Source organism: Wolffia australiana, chromosome 2 (genome assembly GCF_029677425.1).
Source record: "Wolffia australiana isolate 7733 chromosome 2, ASM2967742v1".
NCBI classification, from domain to species: domain Eukaryota; kingdom Viridiplantae; phylum Streptophyta; class Magnoliopsida; order Alismatales; family Araceae; genus Wolffia; species Wolffia australiana.
The window spans coordinates 26367484-26389342 of NC_135836.1; the positions used below are offsets into that span (position 1 = coordinate 26367484).

Genomic DNA, 21859 nt, shown 5'->3' on the forward strand with positions numbered 1-21859 from the left:
TCGCTTTCGCTCATCTACTTTTCCTGTCTGCACCAGCTAATGAAGCATTTAAATAACGCGAGACGGAGAGATCGGGGGCCATCGATCGAACGGCGGTGAATCGATCGGACGGTGATCCCTCGGTCCGGGGCTCTGATTACGGCGCGGAGATCGAGGAACGAGGCGGGAAATCGTTAGGCATGTGCACACGCATGATTGTCAGCTATCGTGACGGATGAAACTAGGATGAAATAGTCCGTTTCATATTTAGAGATGATTACATAGTTTATTGTTCTGTCCGATGGAGACGGTTGGGAACTGAGAGGGAGGAGTCGTGGTGAGATTGCTCGGTCATGACGTCCGTGTCTTTGCGCGTTGCGGAGGAGACTTGTGGCCGCGGCGGGTGTGGCCGACGGCGAGAGAGATGAAGGGGTGGGGGGCGAGGTGGTCGGGCGTGGAGAATCGGGCTCGATGTCGCGGGAGAGCGTGAAAATGCAAGGGTGGCTTTACCTCATCTCTTCCAACCGGCTGGGCCTTCAGTTCTCTCGCAAGCGCTACTTCGTCCTCAACGGCAATTCTCTTGATTGCTTCAAATCCCTTCCCTCTTCCGGATCGGAGGTTTCTTCCATCTTCCATCTCCCGTGCTGCGGCTTTTTTCCATCTTTTTTTTTTGCTATGGCTGAATGGGTTGTTGTTCTTTTCCTCGCGGTGCACTCCGTTTAGTGCAAATTAAAACGGAGAGAATGATGGAGAGGAGCTTGAGAATCTTGTCCTCCTGGTTCACGAGTTTTAATGGTTAATTGCTTGTTTTTTGCTGGAAGATTGACTAAATAGCTGCCATCTCCGGTCTTATTGGTGCATCTTACAAACTGCTTACTGTTTTTATTTTTCTTCGCTGGGTATGTCTTATGATTTATCGATGAGAGAAGGCTGACCAATCGACACTGCTCTAATTTTGGTGTTAGAGTTGATGTTCCCCTGCGTGGCTAGTAATGTCGTTCGTCGGCCTTTCACTTTTTTCATTTGGGACTGGTGTCTGCACGCTGCAATAAATTAGCTGCTGCATATTGCTTCTCAGAGGCCTAAGCTCATGCAGCGCGGTAGATAATTTCCACCAGTGGAGAATTTCCGTTCATGATATTATCAATGTGTCTGTATCAAACTTAGATCGTACGTTCAGAATTCCTCTCTTAGGGATTTCGTTGGAGATTAGATTTCATTTATTGTTATGTTGATAATTCTATATTTTGGGGTAATCTTCGTCCTCTTTTATCGTCAAAGTAATAATTTATTTGAGAATATTTTACATTGGTGACGAGATATTCACGCGTACGATTTATCCAGTGAGAGCAAAAAAGTTTCCATATTTGTGATGTATTCTGAGGTGAAGTTGGATAATTTATTAGATGAAGTGATGTCTGGATCATACATGGAAGCCACTGTTCGATCCCATAGGTATTTGTTGACCAGCCATTAGTTGTAGTTTCACCTTTCTCTCCTCAGCTGGTGGCGTTCTTTTCCTTCTCCAAGAAAGCTGATACATAACGAGAGAAGTCAGATACTTAGAGGATCATTTTTTATATTTGTTCGAGTTGACTACCCTTTCATGCAACTTTGGATATCAGAAAAAAGTGTATCGTGATTGGATCCAGCCTGTAGGATGCATGTTTCTGTCTATGAGGACATGTCCACAGCTACAGGGAATTGGGAATCAAATAAATAAATTGAGAAAGGCAAAAAAACACACATATTGCAATCGCACCGTTAAGCAGGTGCGTATTCCCTTCACTGCTTTCTTCTGAGCGTCCTTCAAGTAGAGACATGAGATCTCTTGGTGAGGTTATCTGCATATTGGTCTTTCGACCCGATAAGTTGGATGAAACAGATGGCTTTTCCCAACTCCTCCTTGGGCATTTTCCAAATGTTCCGACTCTTCCTTGGATGAAACGTATGAAAGGATGCACAAACCCAAATGGACTTTGAGGAGTCAAGATAAACTAGATCATGGATAGTGCTGATATGTGATTTATTGGCACGGAGAGTTCAGTAGCTGAGACATTTGACACATCGCGTTATTTTAGGATTACTCCAATCCAGACTGCTCCATATATCCCATGCCTGACTATAGCCTGACTCTGTGCTTGATCTTGTAACCACATTTGGATTTTTTGATGCATCGTGTGATTTAATTTTTAACATGAATGAGAAACAACTTGATGTTCAGAGTCTTGTATGTTGCATAATAAATGATGATTGAAAACGCACCCAAAATGATGATTGATATTCAGAATCTTGTATGTTCCAGAATAAATGATGATCGAAAATGCACCCAAAATGATGATTGATGTTCAAAGTCTTGTATGTTGCATCATAAATGATGATTGAAAATGCACCCAAAATGATGCTCGATGTTCAAAGTCATGTATGTTCATAGTGTAAATTGCATTTTATGTTCAAAATGAAAAGAGGTGTACGCATTGCATAATGCCGCCATAAACACCAATATGGTATTCAGTTTTGTTTGAAGTGGATCCCGTATTATAACACCACATACAAGAATATACAACACAATGAGCTACACAAATTGTTGATGAAACTGTTCTCATGTCTTTAATTTCTGTGTTCTTAGACTTGTAAATGGATCAAGTGTTATAAGTCGCCCAGACGTCTTTTCCCATTATTTTTTTGTGTTATTAATGGGCCATGTGTTATAAATGCCGAGTGACTGTTCTTAAGTGACTTATGGTAGTGGGCCGCCCTCCTTGTATTTTGTATTGGCTGATATTCAAACCAGCTCAAAATGAATGGAATTAAAACTTCTGATTTAAGTGAAGTCCAGCCACCAGTGGAGTTCCATTGTCAGGTGTGAGAGGAGTATAAAGGGGAGGAAGAGGAATTTAAGACACATGGAATAAAAAAATGCACTTATGTAATTAATTTCTATTCCTTCTCGAGCTGGGAATTTAGATCTTGAATTCCCTGCTTCTGTAAGAATACTCTGAAGCTTGTCCGTCAAACCATGCTTCAAGCCTTTCCTTGATGAATGTTGATTGATCTCAATGTACTTAGTTCATGGGACATGCTAATGGCTGGCTTTTTGTTGCAGATAAGTTGGATTGGTCCTTCCAGCTCAATCTTCAAGTCACATGAGAATGTTTATCCTGATGATCAGTCGTCGTACAGTGACTTGAAATTCCACTTTGGAACCAGAATGAGCAAGTAGAGGTAGCCTTTTACTCCTTCACGTGAGAATATTTCCACTTAGTATGGTACCAAACCTGTATTCCATGCTGCTGGACTATCCTCTCTTTAGTGAGTCCCAGTTTGTGCTCAGATCAAACTGGAGTAACTCATTGGTTTGCAGACTGGTACCCTCAATGTAACGATAACTGTTTCCCAGTCAGAAAGACCGTGCTGAATCCATAACAAGAAATGCGCACAATTGTTCCTGTGTCCAAGATCCGAGATGGAGATCAAGAAAAACTATGAAAAGGGAATAGAAGAGAAGATAGAAAGATGGAAAGGGATTACTGGAGATCTCTGGAAGATATCTCTCCTGTGGACTGCAGGCTCGATTCTGCTGCCAGCCACTGGTTGCGCCCTGCACGCACTTCTTGCAGAAGAAGTCTGAATGCCCTGCTCCTTCCCAATCTGTTTTTTATAACTTCTCTCACGTGCAGTATTAAGACACACATGCCTTCTGTTGATTGGCCTTTTCCCCCCTTCTTCAGTCACTCTTGGGGAAGAATTGTTGCGTATCACAGAAACTCATCCATCGCTCTTTCACAAGATCTAGGGTATATTTCAGTTGAGGTGGCATAATTCCCAGGATATAATCCGGTTTTCCAAGTCTTTTTACGTCAGTAAAAGCAGGACTAAGTCAATGCAAAACGTCTATCTCTGATATGTCATTCTCCTGCAAAAAATGTGCTGACTATGTAAACAGTTACTTTGGTCACCGCATTATCGTAGCCATTGTGTGATGATCACCCATAGGACCAAGTCACCCTTTGATGATTATCCATGGAAGTAATAAACTTTCTTCCCCATAAAATGTTGTCATGGGTTGAGGTCCCTTCACATTGTTGTGTTCACATCCTAGTCTGTAATTTTTCCTACGAGATGAAATCAAAATGGCTAACAAAACGTTCATCTTCTTTATCATATTTCCATAAAATTAATGACAAAAAGATTTTAATGACGAGCCTCCTAATATCTGGTAATAGAGCATCAGATCTGGTAGTCCCTGTTTTCACACCCCACTGCTTGGGCTGTCAGAGGCTTACTCCCCTCAGTGCCATCAAGAACGGTAAGGTACAATAGGCTCCCTTGTCCTCAGCAAGTTCAGTCAAGTCCACATTGGCCTTGTCATATATAACACAACCATTTGCGGTGACTTGTTAGTTAGGTTATACTGATCTCATTTATTGGTAAAATTAAATTAATTAGACTAAAAGAAGCGGAACATGCAGAGAATTTTCCTGCACTAGTAATGTCAATAGTGCATATCCCAGCAACTGGAATTGAATTTCCGTTAGTAATGAGGACATATCTATCAGTCACCACCATCGGCCCCCATGCCTCCTCGGCTGCCTCCTCACCATGGTGCTGCAATCTCCATTTCTGCCCTAGAGCCACCACCCCACTAGCTGGCCCTGCCCCAACCCCTCTCCTCTTACCTGACCTGCCTCCTTGGATGCCCTGCCCCCACAATCCCTCTGCCCTCCTCCGGCCTCGCTGCTGCAACATAGCCTGATCTCCCCCATTTCCTCCCTCGCTTCTTCTCATATCCTCCTCATCACTCAGCCTCCCCAGCCTCCTTGGGATGCAACCTGATCATATTGTTCAGCTCAGGTATTCTACACCACAATGACTACTCAGCTCAAAATCAAACAATGGCACGATTTCAATCGACCCCAAATAGACTGCATTAGGCAGCATGCTGACGAACGCAGCAATGTCCTTCCAGATAAATACATTTCAGTAGGTATTTCATAGCTTGAGAGGCCCAAATTCAAAGGGGTAGATCTGCGAAGTTGGATATATCAATAAAAACATTACTTGAATGGTAGGGGGTACCTCAAAGCCATTGTTATGGATTGGGAGCCTGAGTCTGGAAGGTGAGGCACTCATCTGGTGTCACTGGATACACCACCAGTCCTGCTTTAAAGACTTGCAATAGGAAAAGTTCAAACTGTGGGATTACGATATTGAGACGTATGCTGAACCTTAGGTCGAAAATGAACTATTTAATATCTGTCTATGCTGATATCAGGATACTGGATGATGATAACGGATATCGGTTGCTACATTACTGATATCCAATACCTTTATCTACCCCAATATCGTCATCTGTCTTCTTCTCATGGGTTGGATGACGATCGTCGGTGTCAGATATCAGTTTTTTCTATATTTGACATATGTATATACATATTTTAAATAGTGTACATTGCGAATGAAAGCTATTGGGAGCTTTTTTATGCTGGACGTATGTGGTGCATTTATAAATTTTCTTGAAGGTTATTTTTCATGCTTAGTCTGGTCCAGTACAAAGTGGACAGAACTTGGCGAAATGTGGATCCCAATATAGGATCATCTAACTTATAGCAGTTCCCAATGTGTAGAGACAGGGTTTTTTTCAATTTAGACTTCAGAGGTATTTATACTATTCTAAACTCAATATTTTTCCAAATGGGACAATACATCATTTTTTAAATCTATATCCTGATTTTTAGTACGGGTTTTGATATCCAATACCCAGGTATCAGATTCAATATCCGGCACCAGCACCCGCCATGTCCAATGGCCAATATCCAGTGTTGGATGGATTTTCGATATCCGTCCAATATCCAGTTATCTGAAACCCCTCCCCCATTTTATCCAGATATCAGATAATCGGATGTCCGATATTGGATATCCGATGGGAAAACACTATGGCCCATTGGAACAACTTCTTGAGTTTTATACGAGACTCTACCTGTAGCTACATAATACGAGATATTAAAGCGTTGTCATCAGCTCTTGATGCCATGTGCTTGACTGCACAAGAGGGGACCTTCACCAAGGGGATCAAAACAAAGATCTGAGTGGAGTTCAAGCTGCATCATGGGTATGGTGCAGGCTATCAAGGTAGATAACCAACCTATGTAATCCATGTGGGAGATAAATACGCCAACTACTTCATAGGCAAAAAGCCTTATGTGAGCTCAAACTTGACATTGGCTTAGGGAGAGACTCAGTCTCCCTGTTTAGGCTCAAACCGTCTGATAGCTTACACTGTTGGGTATGTTTGCTAGGAAGAAAGACCCATAATGGGCCCACCCCTCTGGGCCCATGCTCTGAAAACGCTACAAAGGGGCCTTTTATCCAACAAGACAGACGGGAATTGATGGCCTTGATTTCCGTTCTCCTCTCACCCTCATTTTCTCCTACCCCCCTTTGTTCTAATCAGGGAAACTCTCCCTTTTCCCCAGAGCACAGCAGCACACTCCTTGGCAATCCCCTCTCCTTTTTTAACTCCTATTCTTTTTCCCAATCCACCTCTGTTCCCCCTTTCCGGGAGGATCTCTATCGGGAAGGTGCCATTCAGAAATTTTTGATTACATTGGAGGAACTGTACATCTCTCAAGTGGGCTTCGTACTTGTAAAGACCACCAAGTAAGAATGATTAGTTTGAGTTGTATACCAACCAGAAACCTTGATGTGAATTACAATTTGACACTCTAGTCCAAAGCCTAACATCAGACAGTAAATGACCTCTGTTTATCTAGGATAAGACATCCACCGTTGCTCATCGCTGCTGCAAGGAGCTTCACTTCTGGAAAACAAAGAGATAAAAAACTCTTAGGAATTGGGGATGCCCAGATTGAGCTCTCTATGAACTTAGTGTTAGATCATGAGCCCAAGAAGCAAGATGAAACAACTAACTAAGTGGGCCTAAGGCCATTGTAATCATATAAAAAAGACCAAGATAAATGCAAGGGCCCAATAGTGGGCCGATTAGGGTTAATATTGGGTCCCTATGGGCCCAATATTAAACCCACTAAAAGTGGATTGGGTCATTAAATGACCCAATAAATCCATCACCCCAATGTACTAAAAAATTTATAGTTGTTGGACACAACTTCTCTAACCATATTTTTAAAAATATGGCCGTTAGAAGAGGGTGGTCACCTCCCTAGTATGGTCACCTCCTCCCTTTGATTCTTCATTGTAAAGCTATAAATAAGGGGTCTTTTTCTGATCTAAGTAAGATCTTTTTGGCCCCTAATTTGTGTGTAGTTTTTCCTCCCTCTCTCCACTCTCTCCCTCTCTACTTTCTCTCTCCAGCTCCTTTCTGAAGTCCTTCTTCAGCCTAAAGCAGCCCTTTTTGCAGCAAGATTGAAGGGACTTGAAGGCTCCAGTTGCGATTCTTTAGCTCCACTTGATGAGTGCCAGAGCTGAAAGGAGTAAGGAAAATTGTCTGCCATGCTGCCCGCCCCCTCCTGCAAGTGCAGCAGCAGCATCGCCCCTGCGCCTGCACCTGCCCGGTCAGGATCACTCTGGGACCTCGACATGAAGTATAATGGCCGCAAGGCCAGAAAGTGGGTCACTGGCCCAAAGTGAAACATCTGACCGAAGCACCACCAAATGGAACGACGCAATGGATATTTGGGACTCGATGATGAAGAATATGGAGGAAGAGCAGAAGGATGATTACCTCCTGGTCAACATTGTTCGAGATTTGTGGAAGGAAATCAACAAGTCGGTGGTGCAGAAGCACAAGTACTTTCAGTCTATGATCTCCGAGAACAAGTTCTATTCCCTGCGGATAGGGACCAGATGGGTCTCAACCCGAGTATGAAGTGCTCAGAGAGCTTCTTCCCATGAGAACGATTTAAAGCACCAGAATTCTTAGAACCCACATCAACCCCACTCAAGTCCCACCAAGGCAGAAGAAAAAGAACATGGAACCTGGAGACAGCACAAGAAAGCCTACCTGACTAGTGAAGGGGAGAAAAACCTCACTCCGGGAAGAAGGAAGAAGATGCCGACCTTCACTAGTCAGGGGCTTTCTTGTGGTGTCCAGTATGGTTCCATGTGCCTTCTCCTCTGCTTCCATGCCAGTTGCCAGCCTCTTTCACTGCTGCTGGCTTCAACTCCACTGAGATGAATGAGATGAGATCCGTGTTGTTACCTTCTACTGTCTTGTGCTGGGCTGCTGTAATCTTTTGGTCCGAAGCTAGTCCCATTCCTTTCTGTTTTGTTTCTTTGCCAAGTGGACTATAGTGGTTGATGTGGTGGGTCCTTCCTTGTCATCTTTTGCTCTCATTACTTTAATTATATGCATCCACGAAAAGCTGCCTCTCCAGCGACGGAATTCACTTTTGAGTTTCAAGCTGAACAAAACAAACGCTGTGCTATTTCTGAAAATTGGATTTTTATTCAGGGGCGGCAGATCATATGTCACCCCACAAAAACTTATTTTTCTCTTATGAAACCGAAACTAGTAATTTGGATATTAAGGGTAGATGGAAAAGGATCTAACTTATTGTCTTTAACTCAGTTTGGTAGATGATATTTAGTCTAGACTCTGATGAGTGTTTTCTCTATCTAAAGGGCACGGGGTAAGATTTGGACTTCTCATGCTGGATGGACTAGGAGAAGGTGGGGAGCAGAGGGTGACCTATGCTGCCCAGTGTGCAACGCATCACCCTTCTCCCCTCATTTCATATTTTAAAACATTCAGATCCGGATTTATTTAAATTTTATCAACTTATGTGTGAAAGTTGTCAATATGCTAAACACAAAAGGTCATCGTATCTAATACAAATCATATATCAGCCTTGAATCGGTCACACAATGATGTATGGGGACCATGCTCCATACCCGGATTGACGAACACAGATGGTTCATCCTTTTTGTGGATGATTTCTCTAGATATACATGGGTATATCTATTGAAATCAAAGATGAAGTCCCAGCAGTCATCCAACTATTTTGTGAAATGATTCACAATCAGTTTGGTAAAAATCCAGCGATTTAGATCGGATAACGCTGAAGTCAATCAATAAGAAATGGGATAGTTCATCAGTCTTCCTCAGCAAAATGGGCTTGCTGAGAGGAAAATTGGACATATTATGTCCACTGCAAGAGCCCTATTGTTTCCAAGGAAATTGTCCAAAAGGTATTGGACAGAAGCAGTACAACGGCTACACATTTAATAAACAGAACAGCATCTAAAACTTTGAATTTTAGTGTATATCTTCTGTTTTTCAAAAGTCAGGATATTTGGCTCACTATGCAGGAAAATTGGATCATCGAGCCCTGAAATGCATCTTAAGGCTACAAGTGCTATCATCCACCAACGAGAAGATTTTTCGCCCCGGCAGACGCTGGTTTGATGAATTGCACATGTACCATGGCCGAAGGGCGCGTGAGGCCTACATGGACAAATCTGAAGATTGATATTCCAACTTCAGCAGGGAAGGATCTCAAGCACCAGAGGACAGCCCATGTGACTCATCCGAGCGCAGTGTGGTCCATTGCCGTCCGAAAGGGGGACACGGCATGCACCAAGACCAAGCGGTATCCGTAAGCAACTATTTGTCGTATACCCCTTTCACCTGAATATAAAGATATAGTTCATGCACTAATGACGCTATGTCCTTACCGAATGGCAGCAAGCCATGAATGAAGAAATGGAGGCACTAGTAAGGAACAAGACTTGGGAGATGGGTCCACTTCCACAGGGAAAGAAGGTAGTGGGTAGTAGATGGGTCTTCAAACACCACTCAGATGGATCCATTGCCATATGGCATAGATTATAATGAGACATTTGGTTGAACACGGTAAGAATCTTAATCGCACTTGCTGCTATTTATGGATGGAAACTTTATCAATATGATGTAAAAATGCCTTTTTGCATGGAGATTTAGAGGAAGAGGTATATATGGCACCCCACCAGGTTATTGTCTAAGTAAAAATTTAGGAGATGTATGTCACCAGTCACTCTATGGACTGAAACAGTCCCCCAGGGCTTCAGTTTGGAAAATTCTCAAAGGTAATGATAGCAGCAGGATACTTGCAAAGTGAGGGTGATCATACTCTTTTTATTAAGCACTGTGATAATGGTAAGATAGCTATTCTGATAGTCTATGTAGATGATATTATCATCACGGAAATGACAGTGCAGAAATTCAGAATCTTGAAAAACACTTGTCGTCCTCTTTTGATATTAAATCATTGGGATTGATGACATACTTCCTAGGAATTGAAGTGGTATATTAATTAGGAATTGTACTAACCCAACATAAGTATACCTTTGATTTACTAAAGGAGGCAGGAACTTTGACTGCCGCCCAGCACTCCGGTGATGTAAAGCGTGAAGCTAAAGGTGGAACAACATGACAAGGATGCACCTATCGACAAGACATCCTTCCAAAGGCTCATTGGTAGCTGTTATATCTGAACCACACCAGGCCAGATATAGCATTTGCAGTGAACTCCTGAGCCAGTTTATGAATGATCCGCGGAGTCACACCAGGGGCCAACCGACGTCTGGCCTACCTACCTAAATTGGCAAAGGGCCTTGTGTTGTTCAGATCTGGAGTGAAGCCACTGTTCGCTTTGTTTATCACTTTGACTATGCAGGTTCTTTCGAGGGAACTTGGTGACATGGCGCGATGAGAAGCAGAAGGAGGTCTCCCTGTCGCGAGCGAAGAGCTGAGAGCAAGCAGAAGAGAAGTTTAGAGGGAATGTGGCTAAAGGCATTCTACAAGACCTACGACTATACCAAGACAAGGGTATGGTTCTGTTTTAATCCAGTCCAGCACGAGCGCACAGCATGCACACGGGTGGCCCAGGCACATCAAACAAAGCATCGACGTAAGGCTTCATCATTCCCCAGTACATCTCTACTCTGGAAGCGGACGGCGACTTGCTGACCAGCATTGCGCGGGGCCCATTTCAAGCTTTAGTGTCCAAGTTGGGCATGATTAACATCTATACCCAACTTGAGGTGTTAGATCATGAGCCCAAGAAGCAAGATGAAACAACTAACTAAGTGGGCCTAAGGCCATTGTAATCATATAAAAAGACCAAGATAAATGCAGGAAAAGGGCAGGCCCAAATCCCATTAAGGGTCCACGAAGGCCTACTAAGGGCCCAATAGTGTGGGTCATTAAATGACCAATAAATCCATCTCCTGGTCCACGACTATAAATTTATCATATTTTTAAAAATATGGCCGTTAGAAGGGTCTGTCACACACCTCTAGTATGGTCACCTCCTCCCTTTGATTCTTCATTGTAAAGCTATAAATAAGGGGTCTTTTTCTGATCTAAGTAAGATCTTTTTTGGCCCCTAATTTGTGTGTAGTTTTTCCTCCCTCTCTCCACTCTCTCACTCCCTCTCTACTTTCTCTCTCTTCTTTCTCTCTTTATCTCCTCCCCACTGATTTCTCACTTAGTATTTGGCCTCAGGGTGCAAGCTCAAAGGGCATATTGGAATGAATATCATGATTTTTTTTGGGGATAGTGGGGCTATGTATAACTTGGTGATTGAGGAATTCCAAAAGACTAGCATAACCCTGTCCACTGCCGCAAAATATGGGATGACTATGTAGAATGGAGCATTTCTTCACAACCAAGGCATCTGGTATCAGGTGACTGTATCTCCATGATGTTTGTGATATGGAAGACTACTTTCCAATCCGACTGGGAATATTGACATTGTGTTGGGAATGTTGTGGCCTTGGGCCCTGTGATCATTGGATGTCTATGCGGGTCACCTTACCACATTTTTTACAAGAGGCAAATGTGTGCTACCCTATGGGCTTCCTAACTCTTCTCTGTAACAGTGTATCATTATGTATGTTGACAGCAGAGCTATCTATTGAGGATGCCACAAGTGATCCACCAAATGGGCGAGACAGATTACTTAATTCCACCTTGATTACATGGAGGATCTAACAGTAATAATAGACCAACCCCTGTGCAGGTAGGTGTGGTCCAGTCAAGGCCACAAGTCGGTAAGAACATGAGGTCCCCGGTTGAGAGGGAAAGGAAGATTTTGCAGTTGGGAGGCAGAGCTCCCAACAAAAGCCAACAGTGGCAACTCTGTGGAGGTGTCTGAGGAAGCCCTCAGCATATCTATCCCCCTCTTCCATTATCTCTACTACCCTCTCCCCATCCTCTCTGTTATCTTTATTTTGCTCGAACTCACTGAAGCTGTTCTGAGAGGAGTGCACCGTGTGATCTTGAGAACTACCTTGCACTTGGCTCAGACAATATTTGTTCTTATAACAACTTACATATATGAGTATTGGGAAGGAAACGAGAAAGGTATATATCGATATGAATGAAAATGTGCTTTTCATTAGTATCAGATTTAGCATAAAATTGATGAAATTATTTTTGTTCAATGGCTTTTATTTTCTAACCTTTCATGTATAAATTGATGAAATTATTTGAAGAAATTTCTGAAAAGGAAGTTAATCCTCATTTTTTCAGGAACCTGCAAAAAGTGCAGTTATAGATTCCTGTATCCGCGTCACCGATAATGGGAGGGAAAGTATACACAGGAATGTAAGAATCATTGCCTGGATAACATCAAATTTTAAAAATTACGCGCACCTTTTTATTTATATTCCAATGGTGTACTGTATACATTTTTCTGGGGCAAATTTCAGGTATTTTTCATTTTTACTCTGTACAATGCGTTGAATCATGATGACCAATTAAAGGTACTAAAACTCTTTTGCCATCATCCTGCATCATTTCTCCCCAATCGCTTCAGTTTTATTTTTTTATTTTTTGTGCAGTTGGGTGCAAGGAGCTCTGAAGAAGCTGCTGGATGGATACGGTCGATAATGGAGGCTGCACTAAAGGTTAAAAACCACAGAATTTTCCATAAAAAGTCATGCGTTACTGGTAGATGCTGCTCTTTACTCTATCCATGTTGTAGGAACGTCCTTATGGCGATAGAAATGGCATGGTCTATCCCCAGATGAGATATCAGTCTTTCAGGTTATTTACATTTTTATTTATGCAAATTCACATCGGAAACGCAGAGAATTGTTAGAAAGCTTTGACGCATTGTAGATATTTTTCTGAATTTCAGGTTGAGACGAACCAAAGGAAGAAGTATTTTGCTCTCAATAGGTGAATGTGGATTCTTCCCTCTTGTTCCCTCATTTACTTCACGTTATTCCAAAATTCCTTCTCACAGATGCAAACCAAAATTTACTGCTATTTGGGTGCTGAGAGAATAATCTTAAAAATTAACGTCTGATAACTTCTGAAAAATATCTTTTTGCAAAATCTTATCAGACTGGACGGCCTACCCATTATTGACCAATGATCCATCGACTTCTGATGTTATTGCTCCTTCTCCATGGTCCATATTTGGTTGTAAAAATGGTATTTTGTCTTCATAGTATACCTCCCTTGTCTTCCTTGTCTTTATGCTTTGCAAAAGTGGTTATACTCTTAGAATTTATGCAGGCCTTCGGATTTTTAAGGAATCAAAGGATAGGAGCATCCCAGTGAAGGTAGTTTTCTATTCGAAGTATGTGTTGCATGCTACAGCTCTGTAGGTCATTGATCGATTATCTTTCACCGTAGGGCTGGAATGAAGATCCAGCTATAATGGCAGTTGGAGTCGTCGATGCAACATCTGAGGCAATTTTCAGGACAGTGATGTCACTTGGTTCCTCAAGATCAGAGTATGAATCCTGCCTTGAAGAAATTTATTTGATAAGTGTGATGGAATGTCAAGCTCAGTAATCATGGCAACACTACCAAAGTTCAAGCCTTTAGCCATCTCTATCCACTGCACATATATCATTCAAGACTTATTGAGGACATGAAAAGGCACTAACTTGCAAAATTTGAATCCTTACCTGATTTCTTAATAGAGACTGATCTCATGCAGGTGGGACTTTTGTTTATCCCAGGGTAAGGTTGTGGAACACATTGATGGGCACACTGACATCATTCATAAGCAGCTGAAAGATGACTGGATGCCCTGGTTGTCCAAGAATCCTTGTTATAATATTCACACTTGGAACACCTTTTCTGGTTGTTAATTGCAAACTTTATTTTCAGGGGAATGCGCAGAAGAGACTTACTATTACGACGTTACTGGAGAAGAGAGGATGATGGCACATATGGTACTATAGATGACACTAGGCTCGCAAAACTTTAAATAATTGTTTTTTAAGGGATAGAATGAGCCTCTTTTTACAGTGATTCTCTACCACTCCGTCCTCCATGAAAGGTGTCAACCTCTGAGCGGCTATGTTAGAGCTTGTCTCAAAAGTAATGTATGCTTTGCCTAGTATCTGGAGTGTAAACATTTTACAGCCTATTTTTTCAACAAAACAAAGTCAACATGGATGGCATGTTGACGTTGATGTAAATTCAACATTTAGTCATGTTTGTCTTATTCAGGTGGAGGCTATGTCATCTCCCCTATAAATCAAGGAAAGCAATCTGTCGTAAAGCACATGCTTGATATTGACTGGAAGTTTTGGAAGACATATCTATTAAAGTCTTCAGCACAAGAAGTTACAATTCGGATGCTTGAAAGAATTTCGGGTAATGTCTTTCATTTCCAGTTTGATCTGTTTCAATTAGTGGAGTGGTCAAAGAGCTCAAGCAGGAAGTTTAATTTTTGCAATGCTTACAGCTTTGCGCGAGCTATTCCGAGCCAAAGTGGGACACTTTCCCCCGTTTGATTTCTCATCTGGAGAATTAACGGGAATTACTGCTCAAGAAGGAGAGGATGATATCAAAGAATTCCTGCTTCCTTGGAAGGATGGAGGCAGTGGCAGGGACTCCGTCGAAGTATCAAAAAGATCATCGCCCAAATCTGGGAAAGTGTGTGGATCTTTCTTGGAGCTGAGTGATGCAGCCGATGAATTCTTTGATGCAGAGCCATCAGAACCTGATAACCAAGAGACATGGCCAGCCAATAGCATTTTGCAGTCAAAGGTGATCAATTACTTGCATTTGCCCCCCTGAATGTCTGAGTAATGAAATTATTCCTCATGAATATGTAGAGTTCTTAAAACGGTAATAATCAAATTATTCATTTCATCCTCGCCAAAGATCCCTCACCTTAACTTCTTCTGTTTTCATGAAGAAATAATCTTTATGCATATTCTTGGACGCAGGAACAGCGTCAAAACAAGTTATCCACAGCAGCAGTTTTTGTGAAGAAGTTGCATGATCTTGCAAGTATGAACTGATATGTATTCATATCGTGACTCTCGATTTTTCCTGATATTTATTCATATCATGACTCTCGATTTTTTTCCAGCTCAAAAAAGAGGTTATGTCGATTTGCAAGAAGCGGACCCTGTTGACAACACATCATCCATCTATGGGACAACTCTTCCCAAAGACGAGTACTGTAACTTAGCTAGCAGTTGGACAAGTACAGATCCGTCCACCTTTTTGATTAGGGGGAAGACATATTTGCAGGATAATATAAAGGTATCGTATTTCAGTCCAGCTCTAAGAAAAACGATTATTTTACTGTTAAGCCAGTTTTACTGAAATAACAAAGAGGCTGACATCAAATTCCTCGGCCTCTAAAAATTTTATAGAACAATACGTCTTACCCTTATAAGCAAATACAATATGTTAGAGATTCACGTGTAATTGTCGTCACGATATAATAAGTTTGGTTTTCACATCATTCTAATTTTGGACCGCTCAAGTTCATGCATTGCATTTGCGCTTCTGGGTGGCTAGCCTTGGAATTATTCTTCTGTTGTCGGTTCATGACCGAAGAATTTGGCTCCGAGTAATTTCTTATTCGTGAACTTGCAGATTAAGGCAAACAGCACTCTGATGCAAATGCTGGGTGCCGATTGGCTGAAATCAGATAAGAGGGAGGACGATCTCGCCGGTCGTTCTGGGGGCATTGTTCAGGTGCAGTCAGTTCAACTTAATCCTTCATTTCAGAAACATAACTATTCCTACTTGCAATATGCTTAAACATGTAGCCCCATGCTTTTGTAGAAATATGCTGCCCAGGGCCGCAAGGAATTTTTCTTCATTGTAAACATACAGGTAGGCATATAACCTTCGATTCCCGCAATCCAAGGCGCCCGAAAGTATGTGTAAATTAACTAGTAGAACTTCCTTCAGGTGCCAGGGTCGACCACATACAGCCTCGCGTTGTATTATATGATGGACATTCCCCTGGAGAGTGTTCCTTTACTCAACAGTTTTGTGAATGGTGATGACGCGTTCAGAAATTCAAGATTCAAGCTGATACCGTACATATCGAAGGTAATACATTGCTCCTGCATTGTATTCTACCCTTTAACTCTAATCCTCACTCTAACAAAAAAAAGGGATTTCCTGTCTTTTCTATACGCGGATGAAAGGGCTCGTGGATTGTCAAGCAGAGCGTTGGTAAAAAGGCTTGTTTGGTGGGACAAGCTCTCGAAATAAACTATTTTCGCGGAACTAATTATCTGGAGGTAAAAGAAACTCACACTTAAAATAAAGAATGACTTCATTCTCATTTACTCTGTTGATTTGATGAACTCAACTTCTGTTACGTCATTTCAGCTTGGTGTCGACATTGGATCTTCTACCGTGGCGAGGGGTGTTGTGAGTCTCGTTCTTGGTTATCTGAACAACCTGGTGATAGAAATGGCTTTTCTGGTCCAGGTACGAAACTCATCCTATTCCGCCGTCCAAACTAATCCACAGATACGAGCTCCTAAGAATACTTACAAGTAGTTCGCCTATATTTACCTATGCAGGGTAATAATTCGGACGAATTGCCAGAGTTTCTCCTTGGAACTTGTCGCCTGAACCATCTTGATATTGCCAAGTCAGTTCCAGTGAAGTAATGACGATCACAAAAGCGAAGGGCCCATAAAGATTTTTTTTCTGAAGAACCTTTAAACATACAGGATATTGTTCATTCTACTGAGCGAGAAAGGAGATTCCTTTCTGCTTCATTCTTTTGATGCGTCTTGTGTAATACAATTGTGGTGCGATCCAAAAGTAGGCTTTGTTGTCTTCTACATAATCCCACAACCAATGATAATGAGAATGCTTCAATTCAGCCACTATTCCACGTCCAGCAACAGAAAAATCAGAAAGAAGATAGATGCAGGGTTCCAGGAGTCGAGACTTGAATGGGAATTGTCGGTCAAAGGGAGGAGGTAGGGATTGACCAGGGGCGAACCATCAGAAGATACTCTGAGGTAGAGACGACCACAAGGGACGAGAATCAAAGAGAAGATAGAACTCGGACGTTGAAGGGCCGAGAGACAAGTAGCTTCAACTTCATAATACTTCTTCTTTCCTGGCTGCCCTCCGAAAGAGAGGGCTGCCCTATTTAAAGGGAACATGAAGAAGGAAAAAACATGAAAGCCGCTAGTGGCCAAAGGATGGGGTGCCCCTAAAGAGGGTTGGCGATCATATCAAATTGCTAATACGAACATAAGATTAATATTTTTTTCACAAAGTACAGCTCAGCCTCAGCCACAAGGAGATAATCAGGCTTCAGGATTTTTAAGTTACAAAGTCTTATCATGTAAAGTTAAAAATATAGTTTCCAAACTGTGGTTAGAGACTGAATACAAAAATACGGAAGGGCTTTCTTTATCCCCGACCTTTCACCAGGGATTACCCTTCAAGCTATGCTGTACATGTGAGATACTGACTTGGACATTTGGCAGCAAGAGCTTGGTTCACATTTTGAGCTTGCGCGACCTCCTCCTTGTTCTTACCACAAGATATGAAGCAGCAACCAAGATCATAATTGATAGCCCCATAACCAGGATATTATCAGACAGACCGCTGGGGATAAAGTCACCATTCTTCTTTTCCTAAATGAAAGCAAGGGAGTTCAACTGAGCACACCCCATCATTCACATGATTGGTCGATGAACTTGAGATGGCCATACCATTAATCCGGCGTCTCTTCTGAGCAGTTTTTGCTGTTGCAAGAAGATGCTTTCAGCGTGCGCGTAGAGTTGAAGATCAAGACTATTCAAAACTTGTATTCGCTCCAGTACTTTTTCTGGCGCGCGTGCCCGAGCCTAGAACAGGGATCAGGTCACACTTTTAATAAACTACAAAGTCACATTTGATTCAAACCAAAAGTGGGTCTTTAGACTCGATTAGAAAAAGCCTCTAATAAAGTCGTAAAACATTGGATCTGGGTTATTTGCGCTTGTCGATCTGTAAGGATCGAAATAAAGAAGAACAGAGTAAATCAAAGAATGCATCACTTTTTTATACTTGTACCCATGGTTATGGAGACACCCTTACCTCTTTTGAAAAATTTACAGGCGAAATCTTCTTTAAAGACAAGGCACGTCGAGCAGACTGTGATTTCCTCAAACTAGAAACGCACTCTTCATATGCTTGCACGAGCTTTCCCACGGTCATCTGCACACATATAAACACGACAAGAGATCAAATTTCTTATCGAATGTCATTATTTGTCTTAATCAAGCGAAAACTAAACATATCTCACGTTTCCATCCGGAAATCTAAGGTCGCTCGGGGAAGAAGCTTCCTCTTGGTCTCCTTTTTGAGTATCCGTTACATTCCGCTACACAAGCGCAATTTCATAATCATCGATGACTGGTTCGGAAGAACAAAAGTCTGTAGTTTAGACGTTGAATGGGGTCACTCCCCACTTACGTAAAGAGAATGTGAAGCATTGTGATATGAATCTGTAAGTGAATCCATGGTTTCTGTTTTTTTTCAAAAAAAAAAGAAATCAGAAGAATTCACGAATTTGATGTGTATCAAGATCGGATTGTGAAAACTCATAATTAAAGATGGGGCATTAAACTAACCACGTCACGATCCCCAATATTTTGCATATTGCGATCACGTGATAATCCAAATTATAGCCTTAAAAAATCAGACTTACCAGTTTTGTTCCGCGGAGAAGCTTTCTCCAGGTGGGAAAGAATCTGCTCCCCGATCATATCAGCGAACATGGAGGCAGAATATTTATGCTTCTCTGTCAGCGCAACGTACAGCATGCTGTCGAGTCTTTTCTGTAAGATTTCAAAATACTTAAATTTCAGCAAGCGCAATTATGGGCCAAAAAGAATGCAAAATCAATAAACGAAATCTATCGGACGGGTTACCTTTGCCACGTCAAGAACATTGCGGCCCAACTCGGGATGCTTCTTCACGCAATGGCGTACACCGTGCGCTTCATCAGACCAGGAGTTGTTCGTTAGTCCTGCAATCTAGAAGGGGAGATGTTCAAGAGATTTTTCTGGTAAATCCAAACGAGAAAACTAGCAGAATTTAATAGACAATGACAGGCACGAGAATACCACGAAAAGCGACGTCCCTCGACATAAAAGCAAAGGAAAAAAAGGTCTATCTGTTTCTTAACTGGCCACGTTTTGAGCGAATGATCGTACCTGAAATGTGGCGCCATTATGAATAATATCGTGAGAGATAGGATACTCAATAAATTCTTCCAACGGCATAACTATGTCTGCCATGTTGTATGGATTACTGTCATCATCCCGTCGAAGTTTTCCTTGTCTCCTGGCGACCCTCTTCAAAATAAACGCAAAGTACGCGAAATAAGATGACCGAATGATTAAAAACATACTCATGATCAAATCGTCAAAAATATTGATCAAAATTTATAAAGGACGTGCGGGAATTCAATGAAAATACCCGATTAAAGAGGTCCTCTCGCATCCAGGGAACCAAGTACTTCCAAGGCCAAATATCTAGAGTGCTCACTGATCGAGCCTTTGGACGTATTCGCATGGACATTTGGATGGCAGATGTTAAGTTGGGGTGGATAAGGAATCTGGCAGCAACTTCGGCGGCAAATTCATAGGTGCTGAAGACACGATCAATTGGATTCCGCAATATTGTCACCACTGAAGTTCTTTCGACAGTCAACTTGGATATTAGACTATAGTCGTCATGAGTAACCATTAACCTACAATTCGACTTGCTGCACGCAGTAGTATCGTCTGTAAGTCTGACATGCACAACTAACGCGCACGTCAAAATTCAAATAACACCAGGCGTTTGCAATTTTAATTGAAAGGTTTCCTCAAACTTTGTATCCAAAGGTAATTCTTAGTCGGAAATCTACAGATGTTTAAAAAATTAGAGTAATGGTCCACCTTGGATCAAAACGTAGCTTGTCGTAGGAGCGAGGGCATTCTTGATCGGCACTGTAGAGCTTTCGCAAAAAGCTGTATTGAACAGAAAAACCAAAAATCCGTAAGGCAGAAGGAGGTCAGTGACAGAAAAAACTTTCTGCCGCATCCGGAGACTATTACCAGTGAAAGAAGGTCCTTCCTCCCGTTCTTGGAACATGCAAGAAGAACAACAAGTCTCTCAGAGAAGACTTGCCCTCCTCCATGTAACTTGTATCGGATGAAACAACCCATTTCTTTACCACACTCTCGCAGTGAGAGAAATCATCGTGGAAGGAAGATACAGGCGACGCTGCACAAACTAAATAAATAAGAAACGTCAGAATATGTTGGCTAGTCACCTTTCGCGCAAAACTCTTATCATCGAAGAAATGCCCAATCCTAATCATCTTCTTGATTATTTATTAAAGTCGTGAAATTAATATCATCTTTATTATTAGGGACTACAAGGCAAAGCAATGTGGACCATTTTCATGATTCTGAAGGTTTTCGACTTCATGAGGTGTCGTTTAATTTTTTCCGCACATTTAAAAGGGTCTTGTGAGGCATAAGATGAGCCGTTTGACGAATCAAAGAGGAAACCGGAAGAGCAAAATTACGGGCATCCCAGAGATGGCAAAAGCTATCCCTCTGGACAATACGTACCTAGTAATAGATGAATCAACAGCGGAAGGATAATCTTTTGTAGCTCCATTCTCTGCTGCTAATCTGCAAGGTAGAGAGTTTGAACAAAAAATTTTGTCATCGCGGGTGCTCAAAATATAAACGCGGCCTCAAACATAACCAAATCGCGCGTCACAGATGAAGTCAACTCCTAAACGCTTGAAGGCATCAAGATGCAAAAAACGGATGAAAGAGGAGGATTAAACTCCGATACACATCGAGAAAATCACCGAGCATCACAAAGGGAAAGAGGGGACCCTAGAAACGAGCTCAATGAAACTAGAAAGAATGATGCCCCATCAAAATCCCACCAAAAAAAGACGTCAATCACCTGTTCAACACAAAACAGCCGAAAGCCCGAGGAGGCTAACTCCGGGACTCAGCAACAAATCTCCCGAATGACAGACTCGTCGTTGCGGCAAAGATCAAAGAGGAATGGGTTGCCCGGAGACGGGCGGATGAACCTTCAGATGAAAAGACTGGCAGGTGCTCCGAGTTCGGCGTGGTCGGATCGCCGACGACATCCAGCAACACGCAGGGATTCAGGGCCAATCGCGGATCTCGCGGCCTCCTTTCCACACCAATTCGCTCCTCGCCCGATCGACTTGGAAGAGAATTGAATTCTCCCCGATCGAGACTCAGAGGAAGACCGAAGAACACTCCACAGAAAAAGATGCGCGTACTACTAAAAAGTGTTCGCCCGTCCCGATACCGGTACCGGATGCCGGAACCGGTACCGGATGCCGGTGTCGGGCTATCGGCTGCTACAGTGTTGATATCTGATACCGATATCCGTCCCGATTCGGCATCCGTCTTCGTCTCAAGGGGACAGACGCCGGTATCAGATATCGGATGTGGATATCGAAAACCGATATCCACATCGGATGTAAGCTATTTCCTAAGTTTCGTTAGGTTGACCGTGTACTTTCGATTCAAAATTTTTGAATCGAAAATACACGGTCATTCAGTCAGACGCTCAGAGCTTAGCCGGTGGAGGACGGCGGAGGACGGCGGAGGCGGACGGTGGCGACTGATGGCTGCGGCT

At 42.3% G+C, this 21859-nt stretch overlaps 2 protein-coding genes across 6 annotated transcripts; one reads left to right on the forward strand and one right to left on the reverse strand.

Annotated features, from left to right (window-relative positions):
- Positions 1-13: 13 nt before the first annotated feature.
- LOC144700285 (protein ENHANCED DISEASE RESISTANCE 2-like) lies at positions 14-17008 on the forward strand. Of its 3 annotated transcripts, none has more exons than XM_078571783.1 (23): positions 456-597; positions 3086-3204; positions 12470-12544; positions 12649-12702; positions 12781-12846; positions 12924-12985; positions 13080-13120; positions 13289-13378; positions 13463-13509; positions 13583-13683; positions 13893-13988; positions 14066-14130; positions 14207-14278; positions 14411-14557; positions 14649-14953; positions 15136-15199; positions 15282-15457; positions 15797-15898; positions 15989-16039; positions 16118-16261; positions 16360-16455; positions 16547-16648; positions 16744-17008. In XM_078571783.1, exons 5-23 carry the CDS (start codon positions 12829-12831, stop codon positions 16831-16833), a joined length of 1869 nt encoding a protein of 622 aa, XP_078427909.1. In that variant the 5' UTR covers positions 456-597; positions 3086-3204; positions 12470-12544; positions 12649-12702; positions 12781-12828; the 3' UTR covers positions 16834-17008. The 3 variants fall into 3 exon arrangements, with proteins under 3 accessions (XP_078427908.1, XP_078427909.1, XP_078427910.1); XM_078571784.1 differs by having other exon boundaries at positions 12944-12985; XM_078571782.1 differs by lacking the exon at positions 3086-3204 and having other exon boundaries at positions 14-597.
- Positions 17009-17412: 404 nt separating this feature from the next.
- TPST (tyrosylprotein sulfotransferase) lies at positions 17413-21486 on the reverse strand. 3 transcript variants are annotated; one of them, XM_078571786.1, is made up of 13 exons: positions 21279-21486; positions 20797-20859; positions 20275-20452; positions 20116-20187; positions 19652-19967; positions 19387-19527; positions 19102-19206; positions 18879-19008; positions 18644-18696; positions 18474-18551; positions 18266-18385; positions 17899-18033; positions 17413-17820 (listed from the first exon to the last, which is right to left on the reverse strand). In XM_078571786.1, the coding sequence occupies exons 2-13, from the start codon at positions 20843-20845 to the stop codon at positions 17683-17685; spliced, it is 1515 nt and encodes a 504-aa protein (XP_078427912.1). In that variant the 5' UTR covers positions 20846-20859; positions 21279-21486; the 3' UTR covers positions 17413-17682. The 3 variants fall into 3 exon arrangements, with proteins under 3 accessions (XP_078427912.1, XP_078427913.1, XP_078427911.1); XM_078571787.1 differs by having other exon boundaries at positions 19652-19940; positions 21146-21486; XM_078571785.1 differs by having other exon boundaries at positions 21146-21486.
- Between the last annotated feature and the right edge of the window lie 373 nt (positions 21487-21859).

What these genes read in the sequence shown, in the direction of transcription:
- LOC144700285 (XM_078571782.1), top strand. Translation starts at nt 451, where the DNA reads ATGTCGCGGGAGAGCGTGAAAATGCAAGGGTGGCTTTACCTCATCTCT. An exon ending in GGGAAAGTATACACAGGAAT is followed by an intron (nt 12,545 to 12,648) that starts GTAAGAATCATT and finishes GGCAAATTTCAG; the next exon opens with GTATTTTTCATTTTTACTCT. An exon ending in CATATTTGGTTGTAAAAATG is followed by an intron (nt 13,379 to 13,462) that starts GTATTTTGTCTT and finishes GAATTTATGCAG; the next exon opens with GCCTTCGGATTTTTAAGGAA.
- TPST (XM_078571786.1), bottom strand. Translation starts at nt 20,845, where the DNA reads ATGGAGCTACAAAAGATTATCCTTCCGCTGTTGATTCATCTATTACTA. An exon ending in GTTGATTCATCTATTACTAG is followed by an intron (nt 20,453 to 20,796) that starts GTACGTATTGTC and finishes TTATTTATTTAG; the next exon opens with TTTGTGCAGCGTCGCCTGTA. An exon ending in ATGCTTCACATTCTCTTTAC is followed by an intron (nt 18,552 to 18,643) that starts GTAAGTGGGGAG and finishes GCGCTTGTGTAG; the next exon opens with CGGAATGTAACGGATACTCA.